The sequence below is a fragment of the Ranitomeya variabilis genome, chromosome 2 (assembly GCF_051348905.1).
Source record: "Ranitomeya variabilis isolate aRanVar5 chromosome 2, aRanVar5.hap1, whole genome shotgun sequence".
NCBI lineage: Eukaryota > Metazoa > Chordata > Amphibia > Anura > Dendrobatidae > Ranitomeya > Ranitomeya variabilis.
Genome location: NC_135233.1, coordinates 49,030,340 through 49,052,506, shown reverse-complemented (window position 1 = coordinate 49,052,506; position 22,167 = coordinate 49,030,340). Strand labels below are relative to the sequence as shown.

General features: G+C 45.4%; 1 protein-coding gene across 2 annotated transcripts in view; it reads left to right on the top strand.

Moving 5' to 3' along the window:
- The window catches only part of ABCG5 (ATP binding cassette subfamily G member 5), a 43,540-nt gene that overhangs the window by 17,556 nt on the left and 3,817 nt on the right, over positions 1-22,167 (top strand). For both annotated transcript variants that reach the window (XM_077282389.1, XM_077282388.1), the window contains 7 exons: positions 1,665-1,797; positions 13,910-14,049; positions 14,553-14,682; positions 17,940-18,153; positions 18,538-18,743; positions 19,375-19,513; positions 19,616-19,801. In XM_077282389.1, coding sequence (XP_077138504.1) covers positions 1,665-1,797; positions 13,910-14,049; positions 14,553-14,682; positions 17,940-18,153; positions 18,538-18,743; positions 19,375-19,513; positions 19,616-19,801 — 1,148 coding nt within the window. The remainder of the gene's footprint in view (positions 1-1,664; positions 1,798-13,909; positions 14,050-14,552; positions 14,683-17,939; positions 18,154-18,537; positions 18,744-19,374; positions 19,514-19,615; positions 19,802-22,167) is intronic.

Here is a 22,167-nt window from a genome sequence, read left to right as displayed (position 1 = left end):
AAAACATACAATTGGCAGAGGAAGTAGTTAATGAGGGCATAAATAAGAGGGGCACAAAAGTTCTTCAAATGTCGTAAAGAGCTTTCTGATACCAGCGCGGTCCTGTAATAGGAGCCACTGGTGTAACAAGTCAGGTCATGACATTTCTACCCTCCGAAATCTTCCTCCATCACCCGTGATATTATTGAGAACTAGAAGGAACCACAACAAATCAGGCACGAAGTGGAGACCCCGATACATTACAGAGCCGGGGGCCGAGTGCTGAGGAGCAGAGGGCAGAAAAGTCGCCAAAGCCCTGCTGATTCCATAACTGCAGAGTCCAGACCTCCTCTGGTATAACATAAGCACTAACACTGCCCCACCCCCAGGGACCTTCATGGCCAAGTTGCTGCATGCAGCCTTACATCACCAAGCACAATACCAGGTGTTGGATAGAGTGGTGTAAAGCTGCCACCACTGGACTCTGGAGCAGTGGAAACGTGTTCTGTGGAGTTACAGATTATGCTACCTGGCATCTGACGGACGAGTCTCGGTTTGGTGAATGCGAGACGTTACCTGCCTGACTACATTGTGCCACCTGTACAGCTTGGTGGAGGAGGGATAATGCCATTGGACTGTTTTCAGGAGTTGTGGGAACAGTTTGGGGAGGCCCTATTTCTGTTCCCTATGACTGTGTCCAGTGCACAAAGTCCATAAAGACATGGTTGGGGGAGTTTGTGGAAGAACATGACCGCCTGCACACAGTCCCATCCAACACTTTTGCGATGAACTAGAATGGAGATTGTGAGCCCGGCCTCTCCCCCAACATCAGTGTCGTCTGACCTCACAAATGTTCTGTTGGATTAACGGGCAAAAAATTTCAGACACTTCCAAAATCTTGTAGAAATTCTTCCCAAAAGAGCGAAAGCTGTTATATCTACAGAGGGGCCGACTCCATATTAATGTCTATGGGTGTAGAATGAGAGGTTATAAAAGATCCTGTAAGTGAAAAATGGAGGCATCCCGATACTTTTGTCCATATTGTAAGTTTGTATCTTGTAAAATTTTGTATGTATGGATTAGCAAAAAGTGTATTTAAATGACAATTTTTGCATTTTTTTTTCCTAGCAATTATTTGTAGTGATTTTAATAATACCAGGAAAACCACAGCAGTTTAAAAAAAACATTATGTTTTGTAGCAATTGTAAAAAAAAAAATACAGCATAAAAAACTTACCAAAAACTCATAGTAGGAAGTTGGCCTAAGGCTGTTTTAATTAGTTCTGCCCGTTACATTTGTATGTTTTTAAGCTTGATGAGAGGCATGTCTGATAAAAAAAAAATGTTAGGGTCCCATCAAAGAAAGTTCGCCTTGATGTGGCTGCTGGGCACACTTGGTAACTGGCCAATTTGTGTACTCAGTACCTCAGTTTAATAAGTATAGTCTGTATAGTAGTGGAGCCATTTAAAATGCCCAGCCCACATTCAATGTCTGTGTATATCTTAGCGTATACAGAGCACTGCTGTATTCAATGGTTTGTATATAATGAAGTCTCGGCAGCTTGCCCCTGTTCACATTCGCTTCATTCTGTCTGGCGGTGCTGATCAGATTTTGATTCTTTCAACAATAACATGACAATTCTCTTCCACAGATAAATTCTAACTTCTCATGATTGCACCTTTCAGGTAGACTCCGTCATGGCTGAGCTGAGTCTGACTCATGTTGCCGATACGGTCATAGGAGGCCGTGTTTTTAATGGCATATCCAGCGGTGAAAGACGAAGGGTTTCTATTGCAGGCCAATTAATTCAGGACCCAAGTGAGTAACGTGTTTATTTGTATGTAACAAAATCTAAACAATATGGCATTATTGGCTCTGCCATGCGCAGTGAGCCAAGGTGTACACACATCAGCCTGGCCGAGCTCACAGCACATGACAGAGGCGTTCTGAGCCCGGATCACGAAAAGGGTCTGCGTTGGATTTCAAAGATGTCGGCGCTGACATCACCTGGCTGGAGCGATCAATCAAAGCGAAAGGGCATTTCTTCAAACTGTGACGCTGAGTCCCAAACATGATGCCGAGTCCCTACTCATAGATAAGCCGTGAAACAGGGTAGCCAAGAGGTCTGGGGTCAGATACCAAGAGAGCTCCTCCTAAACAGAGGGGTAAGACAAAGGCATAGTCAGGTCACAGTCCGAGGTCACAATTCCAAGAGGGTAGCGGATCGAGACAACGGGGCTAGGCAAAAGGATAGTCAAAGACAAGGTCCAAGGTTGGGCAGCAAAAGATCAGAAACAGATCAGTGGAAAACAAGGCACATACACACACCACCAAGCTAAAGCTACAACTGGCAATAATCAGACACTTACAGCCAGCTAAATAGCTAGGTAATCACCCAAAACAGCAGACACCTGGAAGACAACCAGCACGCCTCTTCCTTGGCTGGACTGTCGCTCACAATACTGACAGCTCATTATGCCCCTGCCCCAGATTAGATGACTGAACTGTCACTCACAATAAAGACAGCTCAGCGTGTATCTGTCCCAGTTTGGATGACAGAACGGACACTCACAAGACTGACCCTCATTCTATAGGGCGGATGAGCTGTCACTCATTGCGTCCAGGACACAGTGAGTGGTGGAATAGTGACACAAACCACGTCTCAGTGACTCGGACTCTGACCGTATACAGTATCACCCTAATGGCCCCGGAGTCAGGGTCTCTGCCCCTACTTCTGTAGCGCCCCAGAGTCCTGGTCGTTGCAGTACTGTGGCTCCGCCACTATGGGGAGCTATGGTGCGTCCGATGGCACTGAAGGAGTTCATCTGATCAGGTATCACAGACACCAATACATTTCACAGCCGGGCCTCCGGGGGGAGCTAAGGGTGCTATTCATTAGGCCACTCCCCACCATAGTGGGTAAACTGGGGGTCAGGCAGGAAGTTAGATGAGAAAGCTGACTGGGTTGGAACCAGGCAACACCTTGTGGCAGAGGGTGTTGTAGGGGAAGATACAGTAGGGTCTCTGTCAGGGGTGGGATCCTGACAGAGGCTTGGCAACGAGAACGAACGTAACGGGACCGTGCCTGCTCCGGGCAGCGGCGGTACCCAAGAAAGGATTAGAAGAGAGATAGATTGTGCTGAGTGAGAAACGGGATCATGCAAAAGGAGAAATACCAGTAGGAGTCGTGCTGTAAGACCGAAGCAACATCCTACTGAGGCGCACTACCGGTGGCCGGAACGCCGAGGGAGTAGAATAACATTCAGCTTCAAGCAATACTCCAAACAGCGGCAGGGCAGTCAGTCTCAGACGGGCTGTCTAACTCAAATCACCTATGAAGTCTTGGGAGGCAATTGCGGGAGAGGGGCGTCTCTAGGGTCCCGGAAGAACTCCAGGCCTACCCGTCAAACGGGTGCCGTTCCTACCCGAACCTCAGGGAGGGACGGAGGATTAGCAGAACATCATCTAATCGAGTTGTGAGGGAACATCAGAAACAGACACAACAGTTGTGGGGTACTTTCCGTAAGCACAGCAGGGAAGGACTACAACACATAGCGCTAGGGGGAAGGCACAGATTTCCTCCTGTGAAGAGAACTCTGGAAGTGCCATTGGACCGGCCGGACTTGCGCAGCCTGGTGAACCGTATTCTGGACTGAGGACTCAGAGATCTTCAGTAAAGAGGTAAAGAGACTGCAACCTGGTGTCCTCGTTATTTACCGCGACCTGCACCCCACAACTGCACCGTTACAACACCACTTATTTTACCGGACGTCCCCCACTGACAGACAGGGCCACGGACCGGGTCTAGCCACCGTGACAACCCCAGGACTGAGACCCAGAGGCCCGGCTCCGGGTACCCCTCGGCCCTGCGGCGGTGTGGGGGCGCTCCAAAACATGGCGTCACGAACAGGATCTACTTAAGCCTGAAGAATCAGGTCATGTGTGCCTTGGAACTGTGATTTATTGTGCTTTGTTGAGAGACTGTGTGTTGCTCTTTGCTGAGAGAAGTTCCCGCCAAAAGCCGCCGCCATTGCTACGCCGGAGAAGAAGGAGGGCGTGCCATGGGAGGAGACCACCAGAGTGGCGCGAGAAATGGCTACCGCCCCCTGCGCTTCTGGCTGCAAGGTGAGGACCTGCCCTCAAGCAGAGGATGACCCCCTGATTCGCAACGGCGGGAAGCAGGAGATGGAGAAGCTCGGCCCTGGAGAAATGGCGGAGTCCGATGTGTTGTGAATTTGGATTCTGGGCTCCCCCGGTGGCCGCTTGTGGAATTGGACTTGTCATCCTCTTTCCTGTTTCACCTGGTTCCATCAGTAGTGGGTGTCGCTATTTAAGCTCATTTCTCTGGTGGTTTCTTGCCGGTCAACAATGTTATCTGATGCCTCTCAGTGCTTGTTCCTGCTTCTAGACAACTACTAGTTAAGTTGGACTTTTGTCCATGTTTTGTTTTGCCTATTTGTTCCAGTTCACAGCTGAAGTTTTGTTACTGTGTCTGGAAAGCTCTCGTTGATCAGGGATTGCTACTCTGGCGTTATGAGTTAATGCCAGAGTTTAAGGTAATCTCTGGATGGTGTTTTGTTAGTGTTTTTTCTGCTGACCATGAAAGTATACTATCTGTCTTCTGCTATCTAGTAAGCGGACCTCAAATTTGCTAAGACTATTTTCCTGCTGCGTTTGTTGTTTCATCTGAACTCACCGTCATTATATGTGGGGGGCTACTGTCTTCTTTGGAATATTTCTCTAGAGGTGAGCCAGGTCTTATATTTCCCTCTGCTAGCTATTTAGGTCTTAGGCCAGAGCTGGGCATCTAGCGATAAATAGGAAATGCTACCTGGCTATTTCTAGTTGCGCGGCAGGCTTAGTTCATGGTCAGTATAGTTCCATCTTCCGAGAGCTTGTCCCTCTATAGGCTTGCTATGATCTCTGCCTGCAGAGATCATGACAGTTTGACCGGCCAATAAAGTGTTAAAGACCCAGGTTGAGAAAGGAGAGTTATAAGAAGTCTGCTGGAATTTTTTTTTTTTTTTTTCTTCCTCCAGTCTGCCTTGCTGCAGTCTTTTTTCTCTCTCTCCTCCTAATCTCTGTATGCTCTGTGTGCACCTGACAATAATGGATCTCCAGAGTGTAACTGCGGGTTTGAATAATCTCATCACGAAAGTACAAAATTTACAAGATTTTGTGGTACATGCTCCGGTATCTGAGCCGAGAATTCCTTTGCCGGAGTTCTTCACAGGGAATAGAGCTAGCTTCCAGAATTTCCGAAATAATTGTAAGCTTTATTTGTCCCTGAAGTCTCGTTCAGCTGGAGACCCTGCTCTGCAGGTTAGGATTGTGATTTCCTTGCTCAGGGGTGACCCTCAAGATTGGGCCTTCTCATTGCCAGCAGGGGATCCTGCGTTACGCGATGTGGATGCGTTTTTTCTGGCCTTGGGCTTGCTTTATGAGGAACCTCATTTGGAACTTCAGGCAGAAAAAACTTTGATGGCACTATCTCAGGGGCAAGACGAAGCTGAAGTTTTCTGCCAAAAATTCCGTAAATGGTCTGTGCTTACTCAGTGGAATGAGTGCGCCTTGGCGGCAACTTTCAGAGAAGGTCTCTCTGATGCCGTTAAGGATGTTATGGTGGGGTTCCCTTTGCCTGCAGGTCTGAATGAGTCCATGACAATGGCTATTCAGATTGATAGGCGTCTGCGGGAGCGCAAACCGGTGCACCATCTGGCGGTGTCTATGGAAAAGACGCCAGAAAGTATGCAGTGTGATAGAATTCTGTCCAGGAGCGAGCGACAGAATTTTAGACGGAAGAATGGATTGTGTTTCTATTGTGGGGATTCTACTCATGTTATATCAGCATGCTCTAGGCGTACAAAGAAGCTTGATAAGTCTGTTTCCATTGGCACCATTCAGTCTAAGTTTATTTTGTCTGTAACCCTGATTTGCTCTTTGTCATCCATTGCCACGGACGCCTATGTTGACTCTGGCGCCGCTCTGAGTCTTATGGATTGGTCCTTTGCCAATCGTTGTGGTTTTGATTTAGAGCCTTTGGAGACTCTTATTCCTCTGAAGGGGATTGACTCCACCCCATTGGCTAATAATAAACCACAATACTGGACACAAGTAACCATGCGTATCAATCCGGATCACCAGGAGATTATTCGTTTCCTGGTGCTGTATAATTTACATGACGATTTGGTACTGGGATTGCCATGGTTGCAGTCTCACAACCCAGTCTTGGACTGGAGAGCAATGTCTGTGTTGAGCTGGGGATGTAAGGGTATTCATGGGGATGTACCTTTGGTTTCTATTTCGTCGTCCATTCCCTCTGAAGTCCCTGAGTTCCTCTCTGATTATCAAGACGTCTTTGACGAACCCAAGCTTGGGTCGTTACCTCCGCACCGTGAGTGCGATTGTGCCATAGATTTGATACCGGGTTGTAAATATCCAAAGGGTCGTTTGTTTAATTTGTCTGTGCCGGAACATGCTGCTATGCGGGAATATATAAAGGAGTCTTTGGAAAAGGGACATATTCGTCCATCTTCTTCTCCCTTGGGAGCTGGGTTTTTCTTTGTCTCAAAAAAAGACGGCTCTTTGAGACCATGTATTGATTATCGGCTTCTGAATAAGATCACTGTTAAGTATCAATACCCATTGCCATTGCTTACTGATTTGTTTGCTCGTATAGAGGGTGCTAAGTGGTTCTCTAAAATTGATCTTCGTGGGGCGTATAATTTGGTGCGGATCAGGCAGGGGGATGAGTGGAAGACCGCATTTAATACGCCCGAGGGCCACTTTGAGTATTTGGTCATGCCTTTTGGTCTTTCTAATGCCCCTTCAGTTTTCCAGTCTTTTATGCATGATATTTTCCGCGATTTTCTGGATAAATTTATGATAATATATCTGGATGATATTCTGATTTTTTCTGATGACTGGGACTCTCATGTCCAGCAGGTCAGGAGAGTTTTTCAGGTTCTGCGGTCTAATTCTTTATGTGTGAAGGGGTCTAAGTGCGTTTTTGGGGTCCAGAAAATTTCCTTTTTGGGGTATATTTTTTCTCCCTCTTCCATTGAGATGGATCCCGTCAAGGTGCAAGCTATTTGTGACTGGACTCAGCCCTCCTCTCTTAAGGGTCTTCAGAGATTTTTGGGCTTTGCCAACTTTTACCGCCGATTTATTGCTGGTTTTTCGGATGTCGTTAAACCACTGACTGATTTGACCAGACAAGGCGCTGATGTTGCTAATTGGTCCCCTCATGCTGTAGAGGCCTTTCAGGAGCTTAAGCGCCGTTTTGCCTCTGCCCCTGTGTTGCGTCAGCCTGATGTGAATCTGCCTTTTCAGGTTGAGGTTGACGCTTCGGAGATCGGAGCTGGGGCAGTGTTGTCGCAGAAAGGTTCCGACTGCTCCGTCATTAGGCCTTGTGCCTTCTTTTCTCGCAAATTTTCGCCCGCAGAGCGGAATTATGATGTTGGGAATCGGGAGCTTTTGGCCATGAAGTGGGCGTTTGAGGAGTGGCGCCATTGGCTCGAGGGGGCTAGGCATCAGGTGGTGGTATTGACTGACCACAAAAATTTGATTTATCTTGAGACTGCCAGACGCCTGAATCCTAGACAGGCGCGCTGGTCTTTATTTTTTTCTCGCTTTAATTTTGTGGTGTCATACCTACCGGGTTCTAAGAATGTTAAGGCAGATGCCCTTTCTAGGAGTTTTGACCCGGACTCTCCTGGTAATTCTGAACCCACAGGTATCCTTAGGGAGGGAGTAATTTTGTCGGCCGTTTCTCCTGATCTGCGGCGGTCCTTGCAGGAGTTTCAGGCGGATAGACCGGATCGTTGTCCGCCTGATAGACTGTTTGTTCCGGATGATTGGACCAGCAGAGTCATCTCTGAGGTACATTCTTCTGCATTGGCAGGTCATCCCGGAATTTTTGGTACCAGGGATTTGGTGGCAAGATCCTTCTGGTGGCCTTCCCTGTCACGAGATGTGCGAGTCTTTGTGCAGTCATGTGACGTTTGTGCTCGGGCCAAGTCTTGTAGTTCTCGGGCTAGCGGACTGCTGTTGCCCTTGCCTATTCCTAAGAGGCCTTGGACACACATCTCGATGGATTTTATTTCAGATCTGCCTGTTTCCCAGAAGATGTCTGTCATCTGGGTGGTCTGTGACCGTTTCTCTAAAATGGTCCATTTGGTTCCTCTGCCCAAGTTGCCTTCTTCGTCTGAGTTGGTTCCTCTGTTTTTTCAGAATGTTGTCCGATTGCACGGTATTCCTGAGAATATTGTTTCTGACAGAGGTACCCAATTTGTGTCTAGATTTTGGCGGGCATTCTGTGCTAGGATGGGCATAGATTTGTCTTTTTCGTCTGCTTTTCACCCTCAGACTAATGGCCAGACCGAGCGGACTAATCAGACCCTTGAGACATATCTGAGGTGTTTTGTCTCTGCTGACCAGGATGATTGGGTTGCTTTTTTGCCATTGGCAGAGTTCGCCCTCAATAATCGGGCCAGTTCTTCCACCTTGGTGTCCCCGTTTTTCTGTAATTCGGGGTTTCACCCTCGATTTTCCTCCGGTCAGGTGGAGTCCTCGGATTGTCCTGGAGTGGATGCGGTGGTGGAGAGATTGCATCACATCTGGGGGCAGGTTATGGACAATTTGAAGTTGTCCCAGGAGAAGACTCAGCGTTTTGCCAACCGTCATCGTCGTGTTGGTTCTCGGCTTTGTGTTGGAGATTTAGTGTGGTTGTCTTCTCGTTTTGTCCCTATGAGGGTCTCTTCTCCTAAGTTTAAACCTCGGTTTATCGGCCCTTATAGAATATTGGAGATCCTTAATCCTGTTTCTTTCCGTTTGGACCTCCCTGCGTCCTTTTCCATTCATAACGTTTTTCATCGGTCGTTATTGCGCAGGTATGAGGTACCTGTTGTACCTTCAGTTGAGCCTCCTGCTCCGGTGTTGGTTGAGGGTGAGTTGGAGTACGTTGTGGAGAAAATTTTGGACTCTCGTGTTTCCAGACGGAAACTCCAGTATCTGGTCAACTGGAAGGGTTACGGCCAGGAGGATAATTCTTGGGTCAATGCATCTGATGTTCATGCTTCTGATCTTGTTCGTGCCTTCCATAGGGCTCATCCTGGTCGCCCTGGTGGATCTGGTGAGGGTTCGGTGCCCCCTCCTTGAGGGGGGGGTACTGTTGTGAATTTGGATTCTGGGCTCCCCCGGTGGCCGCTTGTGGAATTGGACTTGTCATCCTCTTTCCTGTTTCACCTGGTTCCATCAGTAGTGGGTGTCGCTATTTAAGCTCATTTCTCTGGTGGTTTCTTGCCGGTCAACAATGTTATCTGATGCCTCTCAGTGCTTGTTCCTGCTTCTAGACAACTACTAGTTAAGTTGGACTTTTGTCCATGTTTTGTTTTGCCTATTTGTTCCAGTTCACAGCTGAAGTTTTGTTACTGTGTCTGGAAAGCTCTCGTTGATCAGGGATTGCTACTCTGGCGTTATGAGTTAATGCCAGAGTTTAAGGTAATCTCTGGATGGTGTTTTGTTAGTGTTTTTTCTGCTGACCATGAAAGTATACTATCTGTCTTCTGCTATCTAGTAAGCGGACCTCAAATTTGCTAAGACTATTTTCCTGCTGCGTTTGTTGTTTCATCTGAACTCACCGTCATTATATGTGGGGGGCTACTGTCTTCTTTGGAATATTTCTCTAGAGGTGATCCAGGTCTTATATTTCCCTCTGCTAGCTATTTAGGTCTTAGGCCAGAGCTGGGCATCTAGCGATAAATAGGAAATGCTACCTGGCTATTTCTAGTTGCGCGGCAGGCTTAGTTCATGGTCAGTATAGTTCCATCTTCCGAGAGCTTGTCCCTCTATAGGCTTGCTATGATCTCTGCCTGCAGAGATCATGACACCGATGCATGCATTGCCACCGATCAGCAGATCATGATGAAGAACAGCGAGTGCCGGAACGGGGAAGGAGCAGTCCCGGGTTGCCCTCGCTTATCGGAGGCGGACCCGTGCTCCCTGCAGCCGGAGGAGCCGAAGTCCCTGGAACCGATAGCGGAGCCGAGTCCACCAATCCTGACCTCGGAGTCAGCGGAGGAAGAATCACAGCGAGCGGAGCCGCGTCCGGGGACCGTATTGGAGGAGCCGCAGTCCGAGCGGCAGCCGACTCCAGCGTTCTTGTCAGCGGACCGGATCGACACCGGTGGAACCACATCAGGCGCAGGTACGACAGATACCCCTGCCCCAACGCTCGATCCCGCTCCCGCGACCGATCCTCCCCGCAGCAGTAATCCTTCGTTCACCATCGAGCGGGTGGTCCTCGGCCCCAGCGCGATCGGGAAGTTGTTGCCGCCACTACCAACCAGGTGGGGGGAGCCCATAGAGATGGGCCCGGATGGAGTGATGTTCCGGTGGGACACCCCCTGGGTTGAGCAAGATGGGGTTCCGGTGGATGGTCTCACCATCGCGATACTTACCTGGGACCAGTACAATCAATGCGTGCTCCAGCACTGGAAACAGCGAAATGAAGTTGAACAACGGGAGACGCAACGCAAGAAGTCTGTGCATGGCAGGAAAGACGTGGTAAAGCGAGGAAGGGTGTCGGCCTTCCACCCAAAGAAAGGATGGGGCTCAATACAGGAACCGGGCCTATCGACTGACGTCTTCGTTGCCAGCTATGACGTGGAAACTCCCTGCTGTGATCGGGATGGCGAACCATTGCGAGAGGGGGATCAGGTGACGTACACCCGTCACTGGAACGAACAGGGGTGGCGTGCCCGGAATGTTCAGCGATGTGAGCCTGAAGGAGTGTCACCTGTGGCCCCGACCATGGTTGATCCAGGTTTGCCCGATCTCGTTACTGTCACCACTGTACGCTTTGTAGCGGCTCCCGAACTTGCCAGCAGGGTCAGTCTTCAAATTCAGACAACGGGTGATCTGGTGGTCCCTGCGGGGCCTGCCGCTGGAATCCATGCCACAGTAGTCGGGGGCCAGGGGCCAAGACCACCTGAGCAAGAATAAACTTCGAAACCATGATAATGTAAATAGTTCTTCCCTTTAACTGTTTGTTCCTGTTTTGCTGCTGAACCCGTCTAGGGTTAACTTTTAAAGGGATCCCTTTGTTGACCCGGGATCCCAATTGATTGGTTTGTTTTTCCACTTTTTGTTTCCTGTTATCAAGAACTGCCGCAATCATGAACAGTGCATGATACAAACTTATTGTAAATAGTTAGCACCTTATTAAAGGCGCTTCCTACTGGTTTTACTTAGAAAGAGACTCTTTGTGAAGATACCACACTGGAACCTTTGCTGAGTAAGGACTGGTAGCTTGAGAAGAAATGCTACCTCATAGAGACTTGGTCCCTTCTTAAAGGGGATGTTCAATTGTTGCACTTAAACGGTGATATTGCTTTAAGACGGGTAGCAATAATGTTTGATGAAAGAAAGTAATGATAATGTGTACATGAGAAAGTTATATGTATCCAACCAGTTAATTGTGAAGAAATGATGATGATGTTTCTCGGAAGAAAAGGAATGATTGATAATGTTGATAGAAAGTGGGGATAGAAGGTAAACCCTGAGTCCTCCATAGTAAGTTGGTTATTGTAAAGAAAGAGTTAATAATGTGTTACAGAGGACAGAAAGTGAACCCGTAGGGGTTAGGTAGAGAGTCCTCCTAGGAGCCATACGTAGATGGCTCAGTGCTTCTAAAACTGAAAGTAATGTTATGATCTGTACTGTGTATAGAAGTTGAAAAGGCGGTAGGCCCTGGCTGAACGGGGCGGTCCTGTAACAGAAAGGAGAGGCAGTAGGTCTGGTGCCGATAGGACAGGCGGTCCTGCAGATTCAAAGAAGGAGAATGAAAAGTTAACTTACCTTATAATGTGATTATAGGAAGGCCTTTGGTGGATACAGAGTGTATGTCCTTAAAGGCAACGTTAAAGTATTGTTCAGCAGTTTTTGCACTTAGTAGAATACCCGGTTGGGTAACAGGAGTTATTTATAGCCTGTAATTTATAATGTTTAACCATGTTTTGTAACGTTCAAGTGTCCTCACCTCCCATAAAGGGAAGCTTGTTCAAGTATACATATTGTTATTTGCACTCAACAAAATTGTATGTCTTTTTGCTAAACTTGTATTGTTGTTTTCTTCCCAGTCCCGGAGTACTGTGTTTAACCAGGGGGGAGTGCAGCGCCCCAGAGTCCTGGTCGTTGCAGTACTGTGGCTCCGCCACTATGGGGAGCTATGGTGCGTCCGATGGCACTGAAGGAGTTCATCTGATCAGGTATCACAGACACCAATACATTTCACAGCCGGGCCTCCGGGGGGAGCTAAGGGTGCTATTCATTAGGCCACTCCCCACCATAGTGGGTAAACTGGGGGTCAGGCAGGAAGTTAGATGAGAAAGCTGACTGGGTTGGAACCAGGCAACACCTTGTGGCAGAGGGTGTTGTAGGGGAAGATACAGTAGGGTCTCTGTCAGGGGTGGGATCCTGACAGAGGCTCGGCAACGAGAACGAACGTAATGGGACCGTGCCTGCTCCGGGCAGCGGCGGTACCCAAGAAAGGATTAGAAGAGAGATAGATTGTGCTGAGTGAGAAACGGGATCATGCAAAAGGAGAAATACCAGTAGGAGTCGTGCTGTAAGACCGAAGCAACATCCTACTGAGGCGCACTACCGGTGGCCGGAACGCCGAGGGAGTAGAATAACATTCAGCTTCAAGCAATACTCCAAACAGCGGCAGGGCAGTCAGTCTCAGGCGGGCTGTCTAACTCAAATCACCTATGAAGTCTTGGGAGGCAATTGCGGGAGAGGGGCGTCTCTAGGGTCCCGGAAGAACTCCAGGCCTACCCGTCAAACGGGTGCCGTTCCTACCCGAACCTCAGGGAGGGACGGAGGATTAGCAGAACATCATCTAATCGAGTTGTGAGGGAACATCAGAAACAGACACAACAGTTGTGGGGTACTTTCCGTAAGCACAGCAGGGAAGGACTACAACACATAGCGCTAGGGGGAAGGCACAGATTTCCTCCTGTGAAGAGAACTCTGGAAGTGCCATTGGACCGGCCGGACTTGCGCAGCCTGGTGAACCGTATTCTGGACTGAGGACTCAGAGATCTTCAGTAAAGAGGTAAAGAGACTGCAACCTGGTGTCCTCGTTATTTCCCGCGACCTGCACCCCACAACTGCACCGTTACAACACCACTTATTGTACCGGACGTCCCCCACTGACAGACAGGGCCACGGACCGGGTCTAGCCACCGTGACAACCCCAGGACTGAGACCCAGAGGCCCGGCTCCGGGTACCCCTCGGCCCTGCGGCGGTGTGGGGGCGCTCCACTTCTTGCTCCTTTTACATTACATAGCAAAAGCTGTTGACTTCATTTTTTAAATGGATAAAACTGCAAATTGCATGTAAAAAAATAAACAACTTTGCAATTTATCTATTATTAAAAATCCTTCCCATTCTTAAGAACAGAGGGATTTTTTAATTCTGTAGTTTATAGACCGGCCATCCCGCAGTCCTCAGAGAGTGGCCAGTTACTTAGGTACAATGTTAGAGCCTGTAAGCGCCACTCTGAAGCAGGCCAATTTGCTGGAACCTTTAGTCCCCCTGCATTTCTCCAATGCCTCTAGTCCGGGCTGTCAGTCTTCAGGAGCAGGCAGTAGGCGGCCAGTGCAGCTGCTCACTCCACAGACAGAAGATTAAAACTCTCCTCTAAGGACATCCTGCAAATTACCATAGGGACATAAATACCGGTAATATTAAAGGTCATCCAGATACAAGAAGGCAGTAGGGACTAACAGAGAAGAGGCGGACTGAAGGACTCGTTCATTTTTTATTTATGTTTTTTTGCTGGAGTTGCTCTTTTTTCGGTGCTCCCATAAAGGAAGATGTTTGTGAAGACGTTACTTATCGCAGTTCCTCTCCTGTCTTCCACAGAGATCATTTTACTTGATGAACCAACTACCGGTTTGGATTCAATGACGGCAAATCATATCGTTTTACTTCTTTCTCAGCTGGCGCGTAAGGACAGAATAGTGATTATTTCCATTCACCAGCCGCGCTCAGAACTGTTCAAAGTAAGTGGCCAACAATTGTATGTTTCTGGCTCCGATTCTCCATTACACAGACAGGTGGATAGCGCTGGGACTCGTCTATGCTTGTATTTACTCTAGTTTGAGAAAAATAAATGATAGTAATTATCTGGATTTACTACAGTCATCTGTGAGTATTAACACAGCGCAACACCCCGATAACACATTTTCCTATTTTCCTTACTTGACTTTAGTTTTAGAACTTTCTCTATGCAAGCTGTAACAGAAACTTTTTCTAAAAAAAACTTAAAAGAATGAACATAAAAAATACATTAATAGCAATTCTCGCATATCATGGTATCATAGCTCTATAAATGGTTCCCCTATCAAGCGTGCAGTCAGCTGTGCATTCATCTAATAATTTAGGGTACGGCTCTTAAAACTTCAGAAGTCGTACAAGGTTTACATCATTATGTTGTGAAAGTGTAACCTGATTTACATACATGTTATTAGTACTAAATTGACTATTTTTTAATTTCTTCTACAAGATTTTTGATCGGATTGCTATTATGAGTTGTGGAGAACTTATTTTCTGTGGAAAACCTCAAGAGATGATCTCGTTTTTTGATGATTGTGGATATGAATGTCCAGAACACTCCAACCCATTTGACTTTTTCGGTAAAGTATCTATCTATCTATCTATCTATCTATCTATCTATCTATCTATCTATCTATCTATCTATCCCATATCTATCTATCATCTTTCTATCTATTATCTATCTATCTATCTATCTATTATCTATCATCTATCTATCATCTATCCATCATCTCTATTATCTATCTATTATCTATTATCTGTCTGTCTAGCTATTATGTATATCTATCTTCTATCTATCATCTATCTATTATCTATGTATCTATCTGTTTGTAACCTCCTAAATGTGACTAAGTCCAAGGTGCGATGACTGCATCATATATAAAAAGGAAACACAGCAGCACTCTATCTGAGCCAAGATATATGCAAACACTGAAAGCATTAAATCTAAACTATGTTGCTACTCAGCAAGATGTACTTGCAAAAAATGAAGGTTCTTAGAGCATAAATTGGCCAATTCACGTGTTCCCATCAACCACAGCAAGGTGACCTCTCTCATGGGTCCTACTCTACCGTACATGCCAGTCTTGGACTATGAGCCTACAGTTAGTTAATTAGACAAACATGTCTCTCCCGGGCCACGAGCCTATAATTTAAATGTGCAAGTAGAACTGATTAAAATCACCTACAGGGTAAATGGGAGGAGTGCAGAGTCAGGCTGGAGGTAGTCACGCCTCCATTAGTAAAATATTAAATAAAACGTGACCAGCACCTCCTAAGTGTGAATAGGTGCAAGCTGCAATATATAAAAAGGAAACACAGCAGCACTCTGTATTAGCCAAGATATATGCAACACTTTTGGAGGTTGTGGCTGCCTCCTGACTCTGCATTCCTCCCATTAACCTGCAGGTGATTCTGATTAGTTCTACTTGCCCATTTAAATTGCAGGCTCATAGCCCAGGAGAGGCAGGTTTGTCCATTTAACTTTAGGCTTATAGACCAAGAGTGGCATGTACAGTAGGAGGGAGGTCACCTTGTCGTGGTTGATGGGTTTTTGTAAGTACATCTTATTGAGTAGCCACATAGCTTATATTGAATGTTTTCAGTGTTCGCATACATCTTGGCTCATACAGAGTGCTGCTGTGTTTCATCTGTCTGCCTTTTTATCGGTCTAACTATCTATCTATGTAGAGCAAAGGATTCACAGCGCAAAGGTGGCTTAATATCAGGAGTGCTACCATTCCTGCTCCTTAACCTAAACTCCAAATTAAAATTCATCAACAATATTTTAATTATTTTAATGAATTAACAGAGCAAGTGAAGACATGAAGCTTTGTAATATACAGTTAGGACCATATATATTTGGACAGAGACAACATTTTTTTAATTTTGGTTATAGACATTACCACAATGAATTTTAAACAAAATTCAGATGCAGTTGAAGTTCAGACTTTCAGCTTTCATTTGAGGGTATCCATATTAAAATTGGATGAAGGGTTTAGGAGTTTCAGCTCCTTAACATGTGCCACCCTGTTTTTAAAGGGACCAAAAGTAATTGGACAGATTCAATAATTTTAAATAAAATGTTCATTTTTAGTAGTTGGTTGAAAACCCTTTGTTGGCAATGACTGCCTGAAGTCTTGAACTCATGGACATCACCAGACCCTGTGTTTCCTCCTTTTTGATGCTCTGCCAGGCCTTCACTGCGGTGGTTTTCAGTTGCTGTTTGTTTGTGGGCCTTTCTGTCGGAAGTTTAGTCTTTAACAAGTGAAATGCTGCTCAATTGGGTTGAGATCAGGTGGCTGACTTGGCCATTCAGGAATATTCCACTTCTTTGCTTTAATAGACTCCTGGGTTGCTTTGGCTTTATGTTTTGGGTCATTGTCCATCTGTAGTATGAAACGACGACCAATCAGTTTGGCTGCATTTGGCTGGATCTGAGCACACAGTATGGCGGCTCTGAATACCTCAGAATTCATTCGGCTGCTTCTGTCCTGTGTCACATCATCAATAAACACTAGTGACCCAGTGCCACTGGCAGCCATGCATGCCCAAGCCATCACACTGCCTCCACCATGTTTTACAGATGATGTGGTATGCTTTGGATCATGAGCTGTACCACGCCTTCGCCATACTTTTCTCTTTCCATCATTCTGGTAGAGGTTGATCTTGGTTTCATCTGTCCAAGGAATGTTCTTCCAGAACTGTGCTGGCTTTTTTAGATGTTTTTTAGCAAAGTCCAGTCTAGCCTTTTTATTCTTGATGCTTATGAGTGGCTTGCACCGTGCAGTGAACCCTCTGTATTTACGGTCATGCAGTCTTCTCTTTATGGTAGATTTGGATATTGATACGCCGACCTCCTGGAGAGTGTTGGTCACTTGGTTGGCTGTTGTGAAGGGGTTTCTCTTCACCATGGAGATTATTCTGCGATCATCCACCACTGTTGTCTTCCGTGGGCGCCCAGGTCTTTTTGCATTGATGAGTTCACCAGTGCTTTCTTTCTCAGGATGTACCAAACTGTAGATTTTGCCACTCCTAATATTGTAGCAATTTCTCGGATGTTTTTTTTCTGTTTTCGCAGCTTAAGGATGGCTTGTTTCACCTGCATGGAGAGCTCCTTTGACTGCATGATTACTTCACAGAAAAACCTTCCAAATGCAAGCACCACACCTCAAATCAACTCCAGGCCTTTTATCTGCTTAATTCAGAATGACATAATGAAGGGATTGCCCACACCTGTCCATGAAATAGCCTTGGAGTCAATTGTCCAATTACTTTTGGTCTCTTTAAAAACAGGGTGGCACATGTTAAAGAGCTGAAACTCCTAAACCCTTCATCCAATTTTAATATGGATACCCTCAAATGAAAGCTGAAAGTCTGAACTTCAACTGCATCTGAATTGTTTTGTTTAAAATTCATTGTGGTAATGTCTATAACCAAAATTAGAAAAACGTTGTCTCTGGCCAAATATATATGGACCTAACTGTATCTTATCAAAGAAAAGTAATTATTTTTCTGCTTATTATTCTTTGAAATCACTGCTCTAATCCGACTTCAGTGTAGACAGATTTCAGCTCACTGAGAGATCAGATTACAGCTTTTTATAGACGTTTTTGGAGAATAAGAGAATCAGAGATACACATGGAGAAAACTGATCCACACATGCAGGATCTAAGTCATATAATGGTCAGAAATAATGTTATTCTTCGTGTACACACATAGGACAGCTTATTCTGAAAAGCCACCTGAAGTGACAGTCATTAGCATTTTCTCTTAAGTGTTGCTTTTTCTCAGGATCTATTTAGTAAAAATGTCTAATTCTTTAAATTCTTCTCTCTAGTGGACCTTACCTCCGTGGACACGAGGACCAAAGAGCGTGAAATGGAAACATACGGCAGGGTGCACGCCATCATAGGCGCCTACAGAGACTCGGAGCAGTTTCAGACCACGCTGGAGTATATCGACTCATCAAAAAAATCCAAAGAGCAGCAAAAGATTCCTTTTAAGCGGAAAGAGACACCAAATGCAATATCCAAGCTTGTGGTCTTATTCAGGTCCGGTATTTAGCGTTTTATATCGGATTTTTGTTTTTTAGATTTGTCTTCCTCAAAAACTCAATGTACTGTGCCAAGCGCTGCTCATGTGAGGGGCCTACCAGGAGATTCCCCGGTTTTGCTGTGGGTCAGTCCTAGCTTTATCACAGGTGTTCCCCCTGCAAGGATCCCCATAAATGATATTATCTGTGGTGTTCCATTTCACTACACTGCCTCTACAGGGGAAATGTGGTATTACACAGTGATCCCCCTTTAATATCTCAGAATTCTTTAATTAGGTATATGAAAATGTGTTTATTTTTTAACCTGAGCAGTCTCATTAAAATATTGTATTTTACTAAATAACATAAATAATACTTTGTCTCTTTTACTTTTTATCTATAGGAGAACTGTAAGAAATCTTTCCAGGAATAAGATTGGCATTATCATGCGTCTTTCCCAAAATTTAATATTTGCACTTTTTATTGCATTTTTTCTCATTCGCTTAAATAACGATGTACTAAAAGGAGCCGTGCAGGATCGTGTGGGAATCATTTATCAGTGTCTGGGAGGAACGTCCTACACAGGGCTGCTGAATGCAGTCGCATTATGTGAGTAGCTGATGTTTTATACTTAGGTTGTAGCTTTACATGCTTACCAACATTTTAAAGGCGTTGCCATACACCTCGATATTGATGACTTCATCCCTCAGAGAGATCACCACTATCAGATCAGTGGGAGTCCGACACCTGGAAATACTAAAATCAGGTCCTATGGCGGCTGAATGTAAAAAAGCCACTCGCTTTGGGGCAGGGTTAGCATAAGAGACACTCCTTTTGAAAAGAATTGTCCATTGTAAATTGGTAAACTTGGCAAGTATGGCTTCATAAGAGGTTACACTTCAACAACCCACAAGTACAATGCTGTTTCCTTGTGTATAAAGCCTGATTGGGGTTTAAAAGAAAAAAACACAGATGTCCGTTCCCTAAAAAAAGGCCATCAGCATTTATGATAGGTGGGGGTCTGACCCTAGGACCCTCATTGATCACGAGAACGAAGGTGCTTTAGAGCTCCAATCACTGTTATGAAGGCACTGCGGCACGGTCAATGGTACAGCAGCTCAGCCCAAATCCATCACTTGAATCAGTTGGGGTCTCAGGAGGACCTGGACAAGTCACTAATGTGTTTTTTCCAGAATCCCATTTAATACAATCAGTAAATGTGTCTCTGTCACTTGTACAGTCCCAGCTCTACGTGCGATCAGCGACCAGGAGAGCAAGGATGGTTTATATCAGAAGTGGCAGATGCTTCTGGCTTATGTTTTCCACGTCCTTCCATTCAGCTTCCTCAGCATTGTCATATTTGGAGCTTTCATTTATTGGTAAGTTGTTGGGGTTTTTTTCCCATACGTTCTGCATAAACATTAAATCTGAAGCATACAACTTACATATAGTCATCGTCTGACTTTATACTTGTACCGCAGGGTAGTAGGACTAAATCCAGAGATCGTGAGGTTCGGAGTTTTTCTGGGTGCAGCTTTTGCTCCACATCTGATGGGTGAATTCCTCGCTCTTGCCGTCCTTGGGATCGTGGACAACCCTAATATTGTCAATGCTGGAGTAGCCTTGCTGAACATCGCTGGGATCCTTGTTGGGTCAGGACTATTAAGGTGAAATTCCATGTAATGGCATTATAAATCTTTTTTACAAAGTCAATTATAGCAGTACTGCAGCCTACAAAAATTATCACTTAGAATTAAAAATATTTAGATTTGAGAGTCCTCAGTGGTTGATACCTTTTAATGGCTAACTGAAAAGATGGTAACAAATTGCGAGCTTTCGAGAGTACTCAGGGCTCTTCATCAGGCAAAGACTAATACAAATTCTGAAGAATCACATATTTATGCACAACATAGCACAGAAAAAAAACAAAAAAAACATGGATAAGACAGGTGACATGAAGCAGAATTACCATGAGTGATAAACAGTTATGTCCATAAATATTGGGCCAGTTCTTAGATAAGGAATGTTTTATTGTCCTCTGATTGGGGTTGGTTCTGTTGTGATGACCCCAAATGGTCTGAGGGGCAAGTTCCTTAGTTGATGTAAAACCGATGATGACCTTTGACAGTCTCACTGCAGGAATGAATGTGTCGCATGGATTTGTCTTTTTACATCAACTAAGGAACTTGCCCCTCAGACCATGTGGGGTCATCACAACAGAACCAGACCCCAATCAGAGGACAATACAACACTCCCTATTTAAGAACTGGCCCAATATTTATGGACAGAACTGTTTATCACTCTTGGTAATTCTGCTTCATGCCACCTGTCTTATCCATGTTTTTTTTTTTTCTTTATTCTCTGTGCTATGTTGTGCATAAATATGTGATTCTTCAGAATTTCTTTTAGTCTTTGCCTGATGAAGAGACCTGAGTAGTCTCGAAAGCTTACAATTCGTTACCATCTTTTCAGTTAGCCATTAAAAGGAATCAACCACTGAGGACTCTCAATTCTAAATATTTTTCTATCTACTGGCTAACACGGTACCAAGATATATATCTTTCCTGCACTTAGAATTAGTGATCATTTTTAGATCGGTGATGTCTCACAACTGAGACCCCACTGATAGCCAGAACAAGAGACTTGTGCACTTCGACAGTTTAATAAATCCAAGCTCACAGCTTTGCCTTTCACAGTGGGGAAAATAAGTACCGTATTTGATACACTGCCCATTTTGCAAGGTTTCCCACCTACAAAGAATGGAGAGGTCTGTAATTTTTATCGTAGGTACACTTCAACTCTGAGAGACAGAAACTAAAAATAAAAACCATAAAATCTCATTGTATGATTTTTACATAATTAAATTGCATTTTATTCCATGAAATAAATATTTGATCACCTACCAATCAGCAAGAATTCTGGCTCCACAGACCTGTTAGCTTTTCTTTAAGAAGCCTCCTACTCTGCACTCATTACCTGTATTAATTGCACCTACTTTAACTCGTTACCTGTTTAAAAGACACCTGTCCACACACTCAATAACACTCCAACCTCTCCACCATGGCCAAGACCAAAGAGCTGTCTAAGTACACCAAGGACAAAATTGTAGACCTGCACAAGGCTGGGATGGGCTACAGGACAATAGACAAGACGCTTGATGAGAAGGCAACAACTGTTGGCGCAATTATTAGAAAATGGAAGAAACAAAAGATGACTGTCAATCTTCCTCAGTCTGGAGCTCCTTGCAAGATCTCGTCTCGTGAGGTAAGGTTGATTCTGAGAAAGGTCCGGAATCAGCCCAGGTCTAGACAGGAGGACCTGGTCAATGACCTGAAGGCAGCTGGTACCGGTCTCAAACATTACCGTTAGTAAAACACTACGCCGTCATGGATTAAAATCCTACAGGGCACACAAGCTCCCCTGCTCACACAAGCACACGTCCAGGCCCGTTTGAAGTTTGCCAATGAGCATCTGGATGATATAGAGGAGGCATGGGAGAAGGTCATGTGGTCAGATGAGACCAAAACACAACTTTTTAGTATCAACTCCATTAGCAATGTTTGGAGGAAGAAGAAGAATAAGTACAGCCCCAAGAACATCATCCCAACCGTGAAGCATGGTGGGGGAGACATCATACTTTGGGGGTGCTTTTCTGCAAAGGGGACAGGACAACTTCACCATATTGAAGGGAGGATGAATGGGGTCATGTATCACAGGATTTTGGCCACCAACCTCCTTCCCTCCGTAAGAGCATTGAAGATGGCTCATGGCTGGGTCTTCCAGCATGACAATGAACTGAAACACACTGCCAGGTCAACAAAGGAGTGGCTCCGTAAGAAGAATTTCAAGGTCCTGGAGTGGGTTAGCCAGTCTTCAGACCTGAACCCAATAGAAAATCTTTGGAGGGAGCTGAAACTCAATGTTACCAAGCGACAGCCCCGAAACCTGAAAGATCTGGAGAAGATCTGTATGGAGGAGTAGGCCAAAATCCCTGCTGCAGTGTGTGCAAACGTAGTCAAGTACTACAGGAAAC